The 20,364-nt window shown below is 37.3% G+C and overlaps 1 protein-coding gene across 1 annotated transcript in view; it reads right to left on the reverse strand.

The window, feature by feature from the left end:
- USP37 (ubiquitin specific peptidase 37) overlaps positions 1 to 18,824 on the reverse strand; it is a 106,879-nt gene extending 88,055 nt beyond the window's left edge. Inside the window, exons 1-5 of the mRNA XM_008570745.1 lie at positions 18,629 to 18,824; positions 14,975 to 15,146; positions 10,389 to 10,489; positions 7,448 to 7,626; positions 7,054 to 7,131 (exon numbers count right to left, since the gene is read on the reverse strand). Of these exons, the coding sequence (XP_008568967.1) occupies positions 7,054 to 7,131; positions 7,448 to 7,626; positions 10,389 to 10,489; positions 14,975 to 15,146; positions 18,629 to 18,784 (686 nt within the window). The 5' untranslated portion in view covers positions 18,785 to 18,824. The remainder of the gene's footprint in view (positions 1 to 7,053; positions 7,132 to 7,447; positions 7,627 to 10,388; positions 10,490 to 14,974; positions 15,147 to 18,628) is intronic.
- Positions 18,825 to 20,364: the final 1,540 nt, after the last annotated feature.

Consider the following 20,364-nt stretch of genomic DNA (forward strand, 5'->3'; position numbering starts at 1 on the left):
ATTATTAAGAGCCAGTTCAATCCATGATTTGGGTAATTAAGTAAAAGTAAAGGAGTATTTTCAATATATAAAAGTCAAATCAGAGACAGCAAGATTATATAGATTTTCTTGGCCAAAAGCAAGACCAGATGAAATGATTTAGCTACTAAGACCAAAAGAATCAATTAAGAAGTAAATAGAAGTAAACTGTTCCAGCTTGGTACTTTAGAGGTTTAAAAATTATAATATTTTTATATTCTATATAATTTGAAATACTATTTACTAAATATCGTCATTTCAATTTATAGTGATTAAAATATTTTAAGTTCATGAACACATGGTTAAAATTTCTTAGACAAGTCCCATTTCCCCCCTCTACTATTCCCAAATACCTGAACCTATATAGAAAGTAGCTAATGTTCATGCTTTGATTCAAAGTGCTAATTTAGGGGAACCATCATGAATTAAGCCTGTAGCAGACAACATAGATGCTCCACCCAGATTTCCTCTGACCCCATTTTTCTGTTCTCTTCTCCACACTCTCACACCAACTTAAGTGTGTTTTCGACAATCAATACCTAGCGCTCCTCTTCACAGGACTGATCTGAAGCTACTAAAGATACTTTGCCTGTAATCTTAGAGTAACAAGTAAGGCTGGGTGCTAAAGTATAGAAGCCCAGCTCCCTTGTCTTAGATTAGAACAACTTTATGGAACCTACAAAACAGATTTCTTCCCTAGGATAAGGATGAAGCCTAACCTCTGGGTGACTTTTTTCTGAGATCACATCCATGCTTTGTTTCTTGCTCTTCACTGTCTTGCTTTCCTTACTCCCTTCTCGGTCTCCCCTCAGAGTACTTCCTTAATAATTTCCTTGCACACTAATCTCCATTTCAGAGTCTGCTTCTGGCGAACCTGATTTACAACAGTTGGTACTAGAAATAGGACTAGGAAACACACTCTAAGGATGGGATTCTGGAATTAAACTACTTGCTTGACAATGGGAACAGAAACTCCATTGCTGTGGTAATACCTCTGGTATCCTATACTGTCACAATTAATAAAATTTTCACCTATGGTAAACTAGGATGGGATAAAGTAGAAGAGGATATGGCTTGTGCAGTATCTCTAGCATTTCAGAAATGTGGTAGAACAATCTTACAGGGGTGCTGGAAATGCTCTTAAACTAGATTATGCTGATACAATACAACTTAATGAATTTACTAAAAATCATTGAATTTTGCATTTAGAATAGTTTATGGTAAGTAAATTGTACCTTGATATAGTTTTTGAAATGTCCCAAATTACTGCCCTCCCTGTATCCAAATGAAGTACAGTCTATTTCTCCATCCCTTTGTGGGGCTGGCCCTGTGATTTCCTTTTCCCAAAAGAATGTGACAGAAGTAACAGCGTATGAGTTCTGATCCTAAGCCTAAAGATGTCTTACAAATTTCCACTCACTCTCTTAGAACCCTGCCACTGCTATGTGAATAATTCCAGGCTAGCCAGCTAGATGGTAAAATATACATGGCCCAATTACCTTCATCAACCCAAATGACAGCCAGCCAATGGCCAGTCATATGAGTGAGGCCACCTTATACTGGCCAAATCCTAGCCAACCCACCTACCAATCACAGATGCATGAGAAAATGAGAGAATCCAGTCATAGTCAGCCAAGCTGGGCCCAGGTAAGCAGAACCACCCAGGTGACCACAAACTCATAAGCAATAATAAATAGTTACAATTTTAAGCCACTAAATTTTACAGTGGTTTGTTATATAGTAATAGGTAATGATACAAGTGATATGGGGTAAATAATAATCATAAAGACTAGAGAATTTGTTGGATTTTAGTATAAGTACTGATCGGCTCAAAAGAGAAGATGACAGGCTCAGTTGAGCCAATTACCAATTTAAGGACAAAGACACCATGTAGAGTCATTTACCCACAGGAGAGTTGCAGTCCAGAACCTTAGGTTCTAGAGCAAGACCATGTTATCTGTAGCAGAAAATTATACATCATCTGTAAAGTACAGCATACTACTCTTGGTATATTACTAGGCCCCGGAAGAGATCGAGCATCTGACTGTTGGTCCTCAAGGGACTATACAATCAGAGCTAATCTTCACGAGCTGGGAGCTACTACACCCATGAAGTCTTAAGATCAGGAGGACACTGAAGCAATCCACCATAAAATGGAAGCAGGTATACAGGTCCATGTAAGTAGAAAAAGGTAATAAGAACAGGCCTTACAGCATTTCCTTATAAAAGTTGAAAGAAGAAGAATAAACCTGGGCCTAATTCATGGATGGGTTATTTCAATACATTGGTGCAATCTGAAAATGAACTACTATTGCACTATAGCCCCACTAAGGGACTGCCTTGAAAGACACTGGTGAGGGACTTTTTAGAGCTACACCTCATCATCCACTTTGTGTGGAGAGAGAAGTGAGTAATGGACTCCTGGGTGGTGGCAAATGGTTTGGATGGATGGTTAGGGGCCTGAAAGAGCAAGCCTAGAAGATCAGGGAGAAAAGATTAATGGAAGCAGCATATGGATAGATTTATGAAAGTATGTACATATAACACCAAGGTCAAGGGTTCAGATCCCCGTACTGGCCAGCTGCCAAAAGAAAAAAGAAAAAAGAAAGTATGTACAAAAGGTGAAGATCTGTTTCACATGTTAATGCTCACCAGAGAACTCTGCACTGAGATACTAAACAATCAGCAGACTAATTTGTCCAGTAGATGTCAGCCAATATCTGTCCTTAGCCATTCCAATTATTCCACAAAGGGCCCATGAATAAAACAGCCATGGTGGCAGAGATAGAAGGTATAGTATGTGCTCCTCTTCACCATGGTTTAGCTACTGCTACTGCTGAATGTCTAACTGGTCAGCAGCAGAAATTAAGACTGAGCCCTTGATCCAGTACTATCCCTTGAGGAAACCAATTGGTCATTTGGTAGCAAATTGATTATATAAGATTCCTTCCACCCTAGAGAAGACAGCAATTAATGTTGACCGAGATTGACACATATTCTGGGTATACATTTGCGTTTCCTGCCCACAGTGCTACCACTGCTATCCAAGATAGTATCTCATCTACTAATATGAGAACTCACATAATACTATCTTGGTACAAGGAATCCAACTTTGCAGAAAAGGAGGTACAACAAGGGCATATGCCCACAGGAACCACTGGTCCTACCACATAAGGTATTACCCCAAAACTGCTGGCCTGATAAAGCGTTGCAATAGCCTTTAAAAGTACAGCTCAGTGATGATCTCATTAGAAATGGGATGCCCTTAAATCAACAAACTCTTACATTTATATATATCTTAAATCAACAAACCATTACTTTTTGAGAGAATACGGGTCTGAAAGCCAAGGAGTGGCCCCACTCAACTCACTTGGAGAATTTATACTTTCTGTTTCCCCAATTTAGATTTTTGTGGTCCTGGTTCCCAGAGGGGGAACTTTTTCTCCAGGAAGCACAATAAGAGAGCAATTAAACTTAAAATTATGTCTGCTCCCTAGTCATTTGGGGCTCCTCATGCTGGCAGGTCAACAAGCAAAGAAAGGAGTTACCATACTGGCAGGGGTAAGTGACTTTGATTATCCTAAGGAGAAAGGGTTGCTGCTATATAATGAGGACAGGAAGAAATATATTTGGAAAGGGGATTCACTAGGGCACTTCCTAGAGCTCTTCTGCTCTGTGGTAGCGTGGTTCTCATGTAATTGCAATGGGCAATTATAGCAATCACAGCCTGACAAGCATATGGTAACCAGTGGCTCACATCCTTCACAGATGAATACCTCAGTCATGCCACCAGGCAAACCATCAAGGCCAGCAGAAGTGTTAGTAGAGAATGCAGGGAATCTAAAATGGATGGTAGAAGGAGATGACAATATTAGTTATAGTCTCATGACCGTCTGCAGCAACACACCACAGGTCATCCCACTAAGCCTCCTTTTCTAAGATTCTCCCCCCAGAAATTAGAAAGCATCAGTGTGAAGAGTCTGTGACAAGATGGAATGAACTTAATATTAGACATGAGTGGATCTAAATGGTACAAGCAGGGGGACAGACTGTGGTACCATATCCTGTAGCAGCCAAAGGTAATGTTCCATTAGAGACCCTCAGATCCCTTTTTATCCTTTTCACACCCCCAGACTGTGTGTTTTCAGTGTTTCAATAGTTGGCACTTGCAGTTCTTCAGAGTGCTGCATTTGAGCTACTAAAAACATTTTGCCCACCTGGAAAGAGTCAAACCCCCCCTCCCCCAGGGTAGCTAGTAACCAAAGACTATCCAGCATGGGAACATGAAAGCCCAGCTTCCTTGTCTCAAGTTGGAACAACCCCAGAGTTCCCCTGGTGAATTAAGATGAAGCCTACTCTCTGTGGGACTTTTTACCTGAGATCACATCTTTGCTTGGTTTCCTCCCCTTCCCTGGCCTGCTTCCCCCAGTCTGTTATTCATTTCCCTTATGAGCACTTCCTTATAAGTCACTTCCACTATGGAGCACAATCTTAAAAAATCTAAATGTGATAGTGTAAAAAATATTAGCTCAGAACAAGGATCAGTAACTTAGGTCTCATCAGAATTCCACTTAGAATTCTAGGTGGAATAACTAAGACTTCCCAAAAGTGTGGTGAATATGATAAACCGGCATGCAACAGTCCACTACAACCTTCAGTGAACCTCCCTGTTATATAAAAACCAGAATGCTAAAAAAAAAAAAAACCCTACATTTCCTATTGTTCTGGATGAGATTTAAAATAAGGCAACTGGGGCCGAGCCCGTGGCGTACTCTACACCAATGGCCTGGAATCAAAACTGCCTAGTAATTTGAGATTGCATGGGATAAAAAAAAATCCAACTGCTTCTCAAACTGAGGCAATTGTAAGAGGTAACTAGAAGCAGTTTTGTTAAAAAACAACTTTGACATTAATGTTAAGGAACACTGGGTGAGGGGCACACAGGAACATTCTATATTATCTTTGCAAATTCTCTGTAAATCCAAAATTATTCCAATAAAAAAATTAAAACAAAAACAAAAATATCGGTACCAATTCTTTCCCAATAAAAGCCTGATTGTTTTACATTTAAAGAAACTGTCATACTTCTAAAAGAAGTATGGACATGTCTAGACTTCTAGACTACACCAGCATGAAGCAGGCTACAAATGCTATGAGGCCACGAAGAAGAACACAATCTTCAAAATCTACTTCAGTGATGGCCTTCAAAGAAAAGATACAAGGAAAATCTACTAGAGGGCAAAGCCAGGGGTCACTGAGCAAGGGGGGTTTCTCCCAGAGGACAGAACCAGATTGCTAGATGGCCTAAACAGAAACTTATTCCATTGCCTTCACCATCCTCACAGTTTCTGCCTAGTAAGATTTTACCACTGCTATAGACCAAAAACTCATCTAGTTTCCTATTTTTGTCTTCTCTAAACAGAAATTTTTATTATTTTTATCTTATTTCTACTCTGGCAATGTATAATGATGTGTGCATGGTGACGGAAGTGGGAAATGCAGATTAACTTGCCTTTCAGTTTTTAGGTACCATGCCATGAAGGGCATGGTCCAAGACCCATTTGGACCTTATGGAAGACTGCACATCACCTAGAGATCCTAGACTCTTAGCTGGATCCAATGTTTAGATGACACTTGGAGTCTGTCTCCATTAGGATGAGTAAGGGTGTTTTATGTATGGGAAGAATGGTGAACATGGGTATTTCAGATACCAGAGAAGTAAACTATAGCAGAGTGTTAGTTGTCCCCAAATAACTATTGTACCCTTGTGCCACAGTAGTCGAATTTTGGCTAGGCATATTTCTCAGACTTTCTCTTATCTTGATATAATCATGTGACTAAGTTCTGGTAATGTGATATGCACAAAAGCAGTGTGTACAGTGTCCAGACTAAGGGAAAGCAGTATGCCCTCCCTTTGTTCCTTTCCTTCTTTCCACTAATAGGAATGCCGACATAAGAGTCTTGGTCCACAAAACGGAAGCTACTTGTTAAGGATGGCAGATTGACAAGATAGAAGGAATCTGAGTCCATGGTGGTTATGGAATCAGCTACCAGTCCTATCATTTACACAAACTTTTACAACTGTTACACAACAGCAGAACCAATTAATACACAAAGTTTCTTTGTTTTTTTCCCAACTCTTTTCTGGTGACCCTTGACCTCAAACAGCAGTTAACTGACTATCAACTGATTTCTGTTAAGGTATTCATTGAGGTATTAACTGATAACTGTGTAATAAGTTTTCTCTCCTGGAAGACAAAAAAAAAAAAAAAACCGCACATGATGAAGAAGAGGATTATGAGTTTAGTGACTGACCTGCTGCAGATCTATTACCTTTTGTTCAACCCAGAAAACACCTATGAAAGATTAGTGCTCCTTGCCTAGAATCTATGTAAGGCCCACATCCTTTTACCCCTAGGCTGACTTTTTACCTGAGTAAGGTTAAAAAAAAGAAGAAAAATTAAAGATAAAGGGAAGTAGGAAGGAAGAGTTTCACACTAAAACAGCAGCCACCAAGAAAAACTTGTTTAGAGTTCCTCAGCTCTATTCTTTCTCTAAGTATTGCAGACAAAAAAAGGCAGGATAGGGCCGGCCCGGTGGCACACTGGAGAGTGCGCTGCTTGGGAGTGTGGCGGCGCTCCCGCCGAGGGTTCAGATCCCATGTGGAGACCGGTTCCCGCTCACTGGCTGAGCGCGGTGCGGGCGCAACACCGAGGGTTGCGAGCCCGTTGCCGGTCCCCGGTGCGGGTGCGACACTGAGGGTTGTGATCCCGTTACCAGTCAGTAAAAAAGACAAAAAGGAAAAAAAAAAAAAGGCAGGATATGAGAAGTGCAATGAAATGGTCAAAGCAATAGCAAATGGTCAAATTGCCTCTACACTGAGCCTACAATCTACTGTCACCAAAACACTTCGAATTCTACTCTTCTACTTTTGGAATTCCCATAAATTGAACACCATTCCTCCAATCTTCTCTAGTGGTTACAATTGCCAGTATAAGAAACACTGATCTAGTGCCATAAAGGCTCTTAACTTACGATGATGAATCATTTTCCTTAGGGTAATCTTCATTCAGCTCTGAGCCAGATGATAACATTCTTTTTCTCTTTTCAGTCCTATAGACAACAGGGAAAAAAAGGTTATTTTTAAAAAGTCTAATTCACACTATTAAAAATTATAAGCCACATACTCAAGGACAGGAAATGTGACTGTTACCTAATTCTCCACACCATATTTAAATTAATATACTGTATATTTGCATGCTCAATAAATGTCACTGACATAAATTACATATGATTAAAAACTTGTTATCTACCAAAAATGTGCTCTGTACTTTCTCCTTTTTCTCCTCAAATTACTGGTCTTTCTAAAAGACCTAAAAGACATTTATAAACAGCTACAGCTAATCACTAAGAAAAAAGAGTTTCCTACCGATTTTCTAATAACCCTGATCTAAGAGGTGTTGATGTAGACGTCAAAGAAGGAATCGTCCGGGTAACAACTATCCCACTTCCTGGTACAGTCTTCATCAATCCTCTACTTGGATTACCAAGAACTTTTCGAAATGGAATATCATCTTTAGTTTCCAAACTTCCTCTTTTTGAAGAGGTCTGTAAAAATAAAATTTGAGATAATTAAATCATCAAATTAATTGGAATACTTTTAGACCAGTGATTCTCATGGGGGGAGCTTTAAAAAATACAACTGGAGACACATCTCTAGAGATTCTAGCCTAACTGGTCTGGAGTGAAGCTAATTTACCAGAATCAGAGAGGCTATCCTATAGAAATAGCAAGGACCTTCTGAGAGAATACAGCAATGTACACATACATATTAGTTGAGAAACAGTACTTTATTTTTTTTTCCTTTTTGTCTTTTTTACTGACCGGCAACGGGATCGCAACCCTCGGTGTCGCGCCCGCACCGCGCTCAGCCAGTGAGCGGGAACCGGTCTCCACATGGGATCCGAACCCTTGGCGGGAGCGCTGCCACACTCCCAAGCGGCGCACTCTCCAGTGTGCCACCGGGCCGGCCCGAGAAACAGTACTTTAGATGAACATTCTTTCAGTGAAGTTTTATATCTCTACACTGAGAGCTACGTGATTTCTCTGTGGAAGTTATGTCCAATTACCTTCTTTTTACAGAATTACAAAATTAGGATAGGAAATTAAAAAAACTCTAAGGTCAATCTGGATAAATGGTTTAAAAAGTTAAATTTATTTTCAAATGGGTGACATTCTCAAGGTTCACAAATCAAAGTAATATTAAAAGCCATAGACTGAGAATTCTCAGTATCACCCCATCCCCATTCACCTAGTTCCTCCATTTCACATTCTCCCACCCATAAGTATTCTTCTCGTTTTTTATGCAAATATAAATCAATATCTTATTATTTTTGTTATACAAATGGTAGCATACTCTATGTACACTGTTTTACACCTTTTTCCAACTTTTGACCATGACATTACCGTAAGAAATATTTTACATCAAAACCTATTGTACTGGGGCCGGCCCGGTGGCGCACTGGATAGTGCGCCGCTTGGGAAGCGCAGCGGCGCTCCCGCCCGAGGGTTCGGATCAGCTTCATAACTCAATATTTATCCTTAATATGTACAATACCCTATTATTTTCTATTCTACTTCTTCTCTATTTAATGCTAGCTATACCCACAAAGTTTATTTTATAATCTCACTAATGGGAATTACTTGTGAAGTATAAATATTTGTTTCTACTCTATATGCACTTATGCATTTAAATAATATTCCAACAATTTAAATCCCTACTGACGACTATAGTCACATATCAATAACGGACCACATATACAATGGTGGCTGTACCATATAGCCTAGCTGTGTCATGGGCTATACCATCTAGATTTGTGTAATTACATGCTATGATGTTTGCACAACAACAAAATCACCTAACAGTGTCATTAAGTGACACATGCTGTATATGAATCTCAAAATAATTATGCTGAGTGAAAGAAGCCAGACTAAAAAAAAAAAACAGAAAAGAAAAAATTCACACTGATTCCATGTACATAAAACTCCAGAAAATACAACCTAATCTATAGTGACAGAAAGCAAATCAGTGGTTGCTTCCAAATAGGGACCAGAGAAAGGGTGGGAGGGAAGGATTACAAAGGGGAATGAAGAAACCGGTAAGGGTATAACTACGTTCACCATGCTGATTACGGTGATGATTTTAAGCGTGTATATATAAGTGAAAACATATCAAATTGTACTTTAAGCATGTACAATTTACTGCATGTCAATTATACCTCAATAAGAATGTCCACCCCCTCAAAAAAATCTAACCTATAAAAAGAACCTAACGAAAATTAATTTTTTTTTTTCCTTTTTTTGTCTTTTTTACTGACCGGTAACGGGATCGCAACCCTCGGTGTTGCACCCGCACCGCGCTCAGCCAGTGAGCAGAAACCAGTCTCCACATGGGATCCGAACCCTCGGGGGGAGCGCCGCTGCGCTCCCAAGCGGCGCACTCTCCAGTGCACCACCGGGCCGGCCCCAAAATTAAATTTTATACATTACTTAATCCAATAAATTGACTAAGTATTCACCTCTCTGCACAGCCAATTAGAACTCATTAACTTACTTATAGAAGAGCTTCAAAGTTTCTCTTACTTTGTGCCTGGTTTCCCTTTACAAAACAAATTATGAGAGACATAAGTACTGTTAAGTTGATTAAGATTATTTACTGGTGCACAGCAAATCTCACAGCTGGTGCAATAATATTTATGAAAGAAAAACTACTAAAAAAAGCAAACAGAGAACCTCAACAAAACAGTTTGGTAAAATATAGTGTAAAAGCAAAGTTAATAACATAGAACAGACCCAGGGAGCATCACAGAAATAGGGCTGTTAGTATGTGGTATAGTATACAGTGGGCTAAGCACTTCCATATGCATTATCTCACAGCATATGCATTATTTCACATAATCCTTAAAATATTATTGCTGTCTCAATTTTATAGATGAGTACTGAGGCTCAGGATACATAAAGAAATTCTGCAGTAACTAATAGGTAGTAACTGGCAGCACAAAGTCTCAAATCCACATCTAACTCCAAAACACTCTACTGTGGTTCACAATGATGGCCATGAGACATGAAGCAAGGTTAAGTTGTATTTAATAAAACTATATGTAAAAAGAGAAGAATGTGATAAATCTTAAAAAGATTCTCATAAAAATAGTTGAAGAGATTGAGATGGCTAAAATAATTTTCAGATAAGTGGAAAATACCCTACAGAAATATTAGGCATTATATTCCAAATTCTACTTCCTACAACTCCCTTATAGAGTGTCTATGACAATCATTTTTTTAAAAAGCTAAAAAGGTTCAAATGAACATACCTGATTGTCTGAATAAGAAAGCTGCCTGTTGGTTTCTGTGTGTGAGGTCCTGCTGCCCAGAATGACTCCAAAACTACCAGATCCCTGAGAAGATTTCATGGCTGATGACAAAACAAAAACAAAAAAAACCCAAATCACTTACTTTAATAAAAAGATTTACAATTATTACTTTTATACAGTATTGAAAGAAATGGAAAAAACAGCAGGAAAAATATAAATCAAAGTGCTTATTAACTAATTCTTTTTGATAGAATGTACACCTGATACTACAGTAACAAAAATTTAGAGCTAGAATCTCAAGCAAGAAATCAAATAATACATAAATCTGAGAACGTGTAAAAGAAGGATAAACTTTACAAAGCAAAAAGAAAATGCTAGAAATTCTCTCATATAAACATTTGATAATTAACACTATTGGAAAAAGTTAGTCACTGTATATCTGTGGCATGAACACTGACACATGATGCCAAGGAAACATCAGAAACAGTGACAGTTATACCTCCAATTACACATATGAGGGGTCTCCAAAAAGTTCATAAAAGGATTCCTATTATCTAAATTCCATTTTTCTATGAACTTTTTTTTTTTTGAGACCGGCTGCACTGCGCTCACAGCGCAGGGGCCATCCCTATATAGGATCCAAACCTGCAGTGGGAGCGCCACTGCGCTCCCAGCGCCGCACTCTCCCGAGTGCGCCACGGGCTCGGCCCTCTATGAACTTTTTGAAGTACCTTCATACTCCACAACATTCTCTACAAGTAAAAGTTTATTAAGCAGAATAAACAGCTTCTATTTCAAAGAAATCAGTACTAGTTTAAAGAACATTCAAGGTACTATATAAACATGAATTTACGTATACTTTAAAAAGTATTTTATACTTTAATCTGGTTAGCCAATTTCCCACTAATGATCATTTGAAGTGTTTTAATTTTTAAAAATTGCAAACAATGCTTAGCATCCTTTCACATATCTTCTTGTACTAATAGAATAATTTTTGTAGGATAAACTCCTCAGAATAAGAATTGCTGGTCAGGGGCTGGCCGGTTAGGTCAGTTGGTTAGAGGAAGGTGTTAGAATAACAAGGTCAATGATTTGGATCTCGGCACCAGCCAGCCACCAAAAAAAAACCTGTGGGTCAAACAGAAGTGCTGTTAAAAGAATTTCTGGGTTAAAGGACATGAAATTTTTTTTTTTAATTACAATGGTACTTTATTTTTTTATTATTATTATTATTTTTTGTCTTTTTCCGTGTCCGGCAACGGATCGCAACCCTCAGTGTCGCCCCCGTACCGGACCGGGGACCGGCAACGGGATCGCAACCCTCGGCGTTGCTCCCGCGCCTCGCTCAGCCAGTGAGTGGGAACCGGTCTGTATGTGGGATCCGAACCCTTGGGCGGGAGCGCCGCCGCGCTTCCCAAGCGGCGCACTATCCAGTGTGCCACCGGGCCGGCCCAATGGTACTTTATTTTAACAGCCACAAGATTTGACACTTCAAAAAAAAGATACCACTAATAAATAACAAAAGTGGAATGCTTATCAGTTACAACAGACATAATGTTCAGATGAGAATCACTTCAACAAAGGCTCTAAAGACACCAGACAAACTGATACTTGTTGGAATACACCGTGCAACTTTCTTACTGTGTGGGTTACAGGAGGCCCTGGTTCTATTTGGTCAGGGAAATAGTCATAGAACCAGTTTTAGCACAATTGGGCTTCAGACTAAATTTTTTGTGATAGGTCTACACAAGACGCTGAGGAATGCCCCCCTCTGGAAAAAACTGACTTCCTTCTAAAATTTCTAGCAGCCAATATGCATATATTCTTACATTCCTGAAAACAGAGCAAAATGCAATTTAATAGGTGCTGGCATTCACATCTGATGTATCAGGTTTACTTTATGACTCACAAGTCTAATACTCCTAGATTTTGAAGTGTATAAAATGGCAATATATTTTAAATTTGTACAAGTAGAACATGGGGAAAATTAAGATCAAAGGAAAATACATTTCTTGACTGCAGTGTCAATAACACTCAATAAACTCTTCATATGGAATGGTTAAAGCCATCAAAACAAGTAGTTTGAATATTAAAATGCTTCTCCATACTAGCAACACTTTAAAGTCATTAAAAACGAATGTATAGGGCCGGCCCGGTGGCGCACTGCTACAGTGCGCCGCTTGGGAAGCATGGTAGCGCTCCCGCCGAGGGTTCGGATCCCACATACAGACCGGCCGCTCACTGGCTGAGCGAGGTGCGGGTGCAACAACGAGGGTTGCAATCCCGTTGCCGGTCCCGGTGCGGTACGGGCGCGACACTGAGGTTTGCGATCCGTTGCCGGTCACGAAAAAAGACAAAAAGGAAAAAAAAAAAAAAAGAATGTATAATTTAGCTTGTAGAGGTAATATACAGGAATGAACTGACACTAACCCCCTAAATGTGTCCAAAAGGACATGCAATTTTAAACTAAACTGAAATTACCACATAGTCCTCCAAAAAATATTTCTAAGCTCCTACCAAGATATGAGAGTATCTTGCTTATCTCCACCCTGCTGCCAATGTGATAGTAAAATTTTGATTCTGTTTAATTCTTGGTGAAATTGAAAATTTTTTCATGTTAAGGTCCATCCATTTTTTTTTTCCTGAATTCCCTATTTGCAGTTTTTGCTCATTTCTCCACTGCATTGTCTTTTTCTTACTGATCTGTAAAACAGCTCTTCGTACATTAGCCATATTAACTCTATCACTCTAATATTTTCTCCCTTTGTCTTTTTTCTTGCCTTGCCACGGAGTCTAATTTTTTACATGGTCTAAGTTATCAATATTTTTCTTTATTGATTCTAGTTTTTATGTAATACTCAGAAAGGTCTTTTCTATCCAGAAATTGTTAAAACTCCACTCTCCCCTTTTAATAAAACTTTTGTCATTTTATTTTTGTAACATTCAAGTCTTTGATCAATGTGAAATTTATTTAGATGAAAGAAGGGCAATAACGATTCAGCTTTACTATCTCCTTAAATGGTTAATTAGTTGTCCTGTTTATAGACAACACTGTTTATCAAATACAAATATTAGTCTTTGTTCCACTGATTTGAAGTGCTACACTTAGCCTATATTAAATGCTGTATACTTTTCAAAGCATTTTTATCTTCATTATCTTACTCTAGTCCTTGCAAAGTATATAATATCACCTTTGGGGAGCTAAGGCAACTAAACCTAAAAGATTAAAATGACTTGCCCAGGATGACAGATCAAGTTAGAGTTAAGTTCACAGAGCTACCCACTCTAATAACAGCAATGACTTACTGAGTGCCTATCATATGGCACTCATGCCTTACATCTATGAGTACTCATTCTTTAAAAAGCCCTGAAATTAAGGTGCTATAACTTTCATTTTAGAGATAAAGAAACTGAAACTCAACAATCCTTAAGTGACTTGCCCAAAACCAAACAGGAAATAACAAGCAGAGCTAGGATCCAAACCCAAATCTGTTTATTTCCAAAGCTCATGTATTTCCATTACGCCATGTTCTTCAAACATGGGTTCCCAGACAGTCTCCTGTGCTTTCCACTCCAACGCATTTGAAGACACTCTATACATATTAATTCTTTTTTCTTTTTTTTGACCAGTAAGGGGATTGTAACCCTTGGCTTGGTGTTGCCCACACGGCGCTCAGCCAGTGAGCGCACCGGCCATTCCTATATAGGATCCGAACCCATAGCCTCGGTGCTCCCAACGCCGAACTCTCCCTAGTGAGCCACAGGGTCGGCCCTACATATCAATTCTTAAGACAGCAATTCAACTAATACATATTCTGAGAGTTATAAATAATACTCAATTTCTTGATTCTAAAATTCAATCGTTTCGTAAATTGACGTAGCTCGGATTTGGTGGCACAAACACATAATGAGAGGTACTATACAGCAAACAACCACAAAAAGTTTTTATTTTACAAGGAGAACAGTGTGTCATATAGAGATATTAATGAAATACAAGCAAGGTAGTACTGCTACACCTCCATTTTTAATTAATGTGTTATATTTTAAGTTGATAAAACTCAAGTAAAAGTTTGTCAACTATAAGATATTAGTAATGGTAAAGCATTGATGTTGAATTTTATCAAATGTTTTTTCTGCTTCAATTGAGGTGATCGTGTGATTTTTGTCCTTCATTCTGTTAATGTGGTGTATTAGCATAGATTGATTTTCATATGTTGAACCATCTTGCATTCCAGGAATAAATCCTATTCGGTCACAGTGTAAAATCCTTTTAATGTGCTGCTGCATTCAACTCACTAGTACTATATTGAGGATTTCTGCATCAATATTCATCAGGAATGTTGGTCTGCAGTCTATCATATTCTTTTTTTTTTTTAATAAGATGACCGGTAAGGGGATCTTAACCCTTGATTTGGTGTTATCAGCACCACACTCTCCGAAGTGAGCTAACCGGCCATCCCTATATAGGGATCCAACCCCGTGGCCTTGGTGTTAAATCAGCACCACACTCTCCCAAGTGAGCCATGGGCTGGCCCCATATTCTTTTAAAACTGCTAATGTCAGACCCTGGGAAAATTAGTGCTCACCTGCTTGAAGTCTGTTTTGATGGACTGCATCTAGAAACAACCTCATTTCCTCCGCATCCTTACTTGGTACTTTGTCAATAGACAAGAAGCTGTTGTCTTGTAGAGTTAACATTAGGCGGCTTTGTTTTGCTCCACTGGGACGAAGCACCACATTTTTAATGTTATGACTTAGCTGACCAAGACAAAAGGAAAACTATCTTATCATCAAAAACATATGAGTATGAAGTATAAGTTGTATAATGAATACTAAACTTTATATTTTCAAAGTTACATTTCTCACTCTTCCCCATAGCAATTTAATTTTTTTCAACCAAAGAGTTCCCATTTCTTGATATATTTAAATTAAAGATTTAACTTTTAGAAGATGCAAATACATACTATCAAAATTCATTTTACAGACTAATCCTAACACCCTTGATCTTATGGATGGGAATTCCATATTTTCAGACAGAGTTATAAAGTCACAAAGGTTAAAAACTAATGAGTTAACAATTTTCAGAACCTGGATGGTTATAAAATTATCAGTTTAGGAAACCAAACTGGATTAGTGTCTTTTTCTTTCTTTCTTTTAAACACATCTTGTAAGATATTTGGCAAATTGTTTAGACAGCTGCAATGTAAAAGCTACAATCCTCAAAAGAATTCCAAACTCTCAAATACACTTCAAAACAAACCTTTACCAATCTACGTAGGAACACACCTTTTTTTCTTTTTAACTAAGTAGACTCACTTAACTTTCATTCAATCACAAAGATCAAGAGCAAGAATCCCTGTAACTCTATTAGCTTACTGATACCTCTCCCCAGAACTGTTTCAGTAATATGTCCTAGACTCTCGCAGACTTTGGATATGTGCTGTGAAGTGGTAATTTTTTTCTCTTGAATAAAATTTTTCCAAAGCTAAATTAATAAATCTTATAGTTTCTTTAATATCTAAATAATTCCTGCCAATCAAGTAGCCTTATTCCTAATGTTTTCCCTTAGCAGGCATATACAAAGATTTGTAATGCTGACTTCTACTGAAGACATATCCTCTGAACGGCACAGAGAAAGAAGTAATAACATATTTCATAATTTTTTTAAATTAGAGAGAATTGACCTTGTCAATTTTGGGATAAGAATAGAAAACAGGGCTGGCTGGTTAGCTCAGTTACTTAAAGTGTGGCCTTGCAACACCAAGGTTAAGGGTTCAGATATCCCTGTATGGCCAGCTGCCAAAAACAAACAAACAAACAAACAAAAAATTAGGAAAAAAAAAAAGAAAACAATTTTACCAGATAATTTATATTCAAATTTTAAATTATATATATTTAGCTTCAAAGTAGATCTTAAATTCATGTCCTTGAGTAGAAATTATCTAGTAAAACACAATAACTAACTAGTTTCAGATGTTTTAACTCCAAAATATTTAAATAAGCAACTTAGCATGCAAAAGGAAAATACATAACATAAAGGTATTATTTCAGTCAATTTACCACTATTTTCATACAATAATATGTATATTCTCAAATTCCCTTTTGTCATCCCTCTGCCCCCCCACTGTATTTTTAAAATGTTCTGTAGTTTTGTACAAGATGAGACTTAGCCTTGGGTACTTCCTGCTGAAACTTTAATGCTTTGTAAATAAAACTGGATGTTTATTAAAAATAAAAATAAATAAAATAAAAATAAAGTTAAATATAAGAAGGAAAGTTTATTAACAAGGTGAGAATAATCTTGAACTTGGTCACTTCAACAAATGAAAATCCCATCTAGCCCCATAATTCCAGTAACTACCCATATGGTGAAGACTCCTAACTCTTTCTCTGTCTCAAAGTCCACACCCCTGTGTTGGAACTCCAGTCCTCTTTACCTTCCGAATGCCTGATACCTAAGGACAACTCATCTTTCCCAATCCTCACACCCCAATTCTTCCCCTCTGCTTCCTGTTACAGAGGACAAGAAAGGGATTGCCATCCACTCAAAGAGGAATCTCCCAGACTCTTCTCTCTCACCTCCCATCCTAATCAGTTAATTCTTCTCCAAATCTCTTCAAATCTATTCTTACCTCCTCTTGCTTCTTCCACTGGCTTTTCCTTTGTTCTGGACTTTCATCCCTCATCTGAACTCCCACAATAACCTCCTACATGTCATTCTTATTCTCCCATTATTTCTTGAAATAAAGTCATCTGCCTAGCTCCCTAAGGAATCTGGATTTGAGATTACTGGCTTCTTAGAACCTGAGCTCCTCTTACGACAAACAAAAAACATCAAAATCTAGTTCCTCCCTAGCTCTTCAGCCTCTACTTCTGCCATTCACTCTCTACCATCCATTTGTTTAAAAATAACTTTCTGGTTCCCTGAGTGTTGATTCACACTTGCATGTGTTTGTCCATGTATAGAAATTACTTCCACCTACCCCAATGTTTCACAAATTCCCACTTATCCTCTAAATCCTCAGAGCACAAACCATTTGCTTCTTTGTTACCTCATTATCTTAACTATCTTTACAGCTGAAAATGCATTTTGATACTATTACATTTGAGGGGAATAGTGTCTCATTCAGCTCTGAATTCTTAGCCCTTACTATAGTATTCACAACAGTAACCTGCAGGTGGTTAATAAATGAATTTGAATGTAAACTAATCTAGAACTGAGATGATGCTGGAATCACAGATAGAATCACCATGCTCCTAAATATCTGTTTGTTTAAATATTTGAATATTTACTCAGTGCCAACTTGGGCTAAGGACTGAAAAAAAAGTCTATGTTTGAAAAAAACCATTCTTCTGTTGAGATGGGCAACCACTAAATCCATGCATGTGACAAATTCCTATTGTTTCTATTACCTATCACTACTTCTAACTTATTTAAGAATATTTTTAATATACAAAATCATTAGCAATTTATTTACACAGTACAAAAGCAGAGACAAATTGAAATTTTGTCTCAGGTCAGGTTCTCAAGCATAAAGTTATATATTATTCCTCTAATGAATATTTTAGAATGAATATTATACTGTTATATAATCTAATTAACAAATACAAAATTTTAAAGTGCAGAAAAATGTAAGAAATTATGTTCTTAAATTCAACTTATAGCAACATGAGTAACTCTTGGCTGCATAAGAGAAGGAGTACAGAAGTGAAAACAAAATTAACTATTTTTTGCAGTGATAAAATGAGGATCCTTCAAAAGATTAGGTTAGAAGAAAACAGCTGTAAAGATGACCTTGAACAATCATCTTTGAAAGGTCCATACCATGACCTTTGGCAGGATTTATTATGAAATAGAAACTGGTTTTTAGAAGACACTAATAAATCCTATTAAAAGCTAACACTAAATAGTGATAAGTCCATCATATATGTTAAGGAAAAAAAAAAGAATAAATAAGATTATCCTAATGTGGCTTTAAAAATAGCTTAGACCCTTCTCAGCTTCCTCCCACCAGTTTTCTTTTCAATAATGTAATTACTTTCTACTCTTTATTATACACTGCCAACAATGCTGCTGAACAATTTATAAAACATACACAAAAGTATTAGTGTCCTGAAAATAAGAAACAAGAAATATTAATCTGGGAGGAGGGCTACCGTGATGCTTACTATGGCACAGAACAGCTATTTACTAAAGGATTCCAATTGAAGATCCATTCCAAGTCAAAATTTGGTAATACCTGAAATATCCTTGGAATTCCTCCAGTATTGTAGTGAACTATTAGGCTGACTTTATTCTCTTTTTCCACAATTTCAAAAGATCCTTCTTTCCACTTTGTAATCCCAGTCTGCATACTTCGAATTCTGATAGGACCATTTATCTTCAGAGAAGACATACTTTCTTTAAAAATAAGTTGCTTCTAGCCAAATTAAAAAGCAAAAATACACCTTCACCTGACAGGTTCTAAGGAAGAAAAATAATAAGTTACAATTTACTAGTGATTAAAATAAGAGTTTAAGAGAATGTTTAATAAAAACCATCTCATGTTCTTTCCTCCATTTCAACAAACCACTTATATGAAGCATCCTTAAACGCCCTAATTAGTTGTACAGCACAGGTAAGAAAGACAACTAAAGTAGTCACTGATGGTCAGTGACTGAATGTAACCACCTTTAATTTCTTCTGTACATGTTCCCCTCTTTGCCATGTGTCTAGTATCTGTGTCTATTAATGCCTAAATTCTGAATTTTACACCATTCTAACCGTATTGTTGCCACTTAAAGACATGCCAGTTGGAAATAAGATTCCATTCTCAATGTGATTGTCTTCACTATTAAAGTGTTGATTGTTTTCTTCCTTCATGAATGCTAATGCTAATGAGTCTTGAATTTCAAATATAAGTTAAAAAGAAATTTCAGACATCTGACTCCATTTCTTAGAATGGAGTTCCTCCCCAAACATCAAAGTTTATCACCAAACAATTCCTTCTAAAAGTTGACAGCCTAAGCACATCCATATGTAAAGAGGGCATTTAAATGAATAAAAATTTTAAGGGCTGGCTGGTTAGCTCAGTTGGTTAGAGCATGGTGTTACGACACCAAGGTCAAGGGTTTGGATCCCCATACCAGACAGCTGACAAAAAAAGAAAATTTTATTTTTTAAAGAATAAACAAATTAGTACAACCTCTAGAATTACAGTATTTGAGAAAATCGTTTAATCTTTAGGGGAAATAAATAAACAAAAAAGACCCTCTCTTCTGAAGAACCACCCACCATTTATATTTAACATTATCACTCCCAGAAGGAATCTTTACCAATTTTATCTTTGAAAATACCCAGGTTTCCTGAATGAACTTTTAATACTTAAAAATGACCTACAACAATGATGGGATTTCTAAGGCTTTTTAAACTAGCTTTTCCAAAGTCAGCAAGTAAATACAATTACAGTAATAGCAGAGAATGTTATCAAATACTGTGTGTGTTATATACACAAATATGCAATCTAAAATTGCTATACCAAATTTTATTTATACTATTTTCAAACCTCTAAAAACATTGCCTCTAAATGGGTTCTTACTTATAATTTAATAAAAAATCATTAAACATTGCCTCTGCCTGAACAGCTCAACTAGAAAAGGTAGTATAAAAGGAAAAAAGATACTAGACCTAGAAATCTGGAGCCAGCTCTGTCACTTACTAATTTGTAACTTACCTTCTCTAGCCATTAGTTTTCTCAACCATAAAACAGGAATAGCAAATGCTGTAGTGTTGCAGAATGAAATGAGATAACACATATTAGGCAATTAGCAGATAGCAGCTATTAATATCAATGAAATTAGTGTCCATTTTGAGTTTATTCCTTATCTATAATACCTCTTTCTTCAAAGACCTCAAAATAAATAAAATGTTAACAGAGGTCACTAACTCAACTGCCTATAGGGGCCAGGCAGGTGGCAGAAATGACTTAGGTGGGCA

This window comes from Galeopterus variegatus, unplaced genomic scaffold (genome assembly GCF_000696425.1).
Source record: "Galeopterus variegatus unplaced genomic scaffold, G_variegatus-3.0.2 Scaffold626, whole genome shotgun sequence".
Classification (NCBI taxonomy): domain Eukaryota; kingdom Metazoa; phylum Chordata; class Mammalia; order Dermoptera; family Cynocephalidae; genus Galeopterus; species Galeopterus variegatus.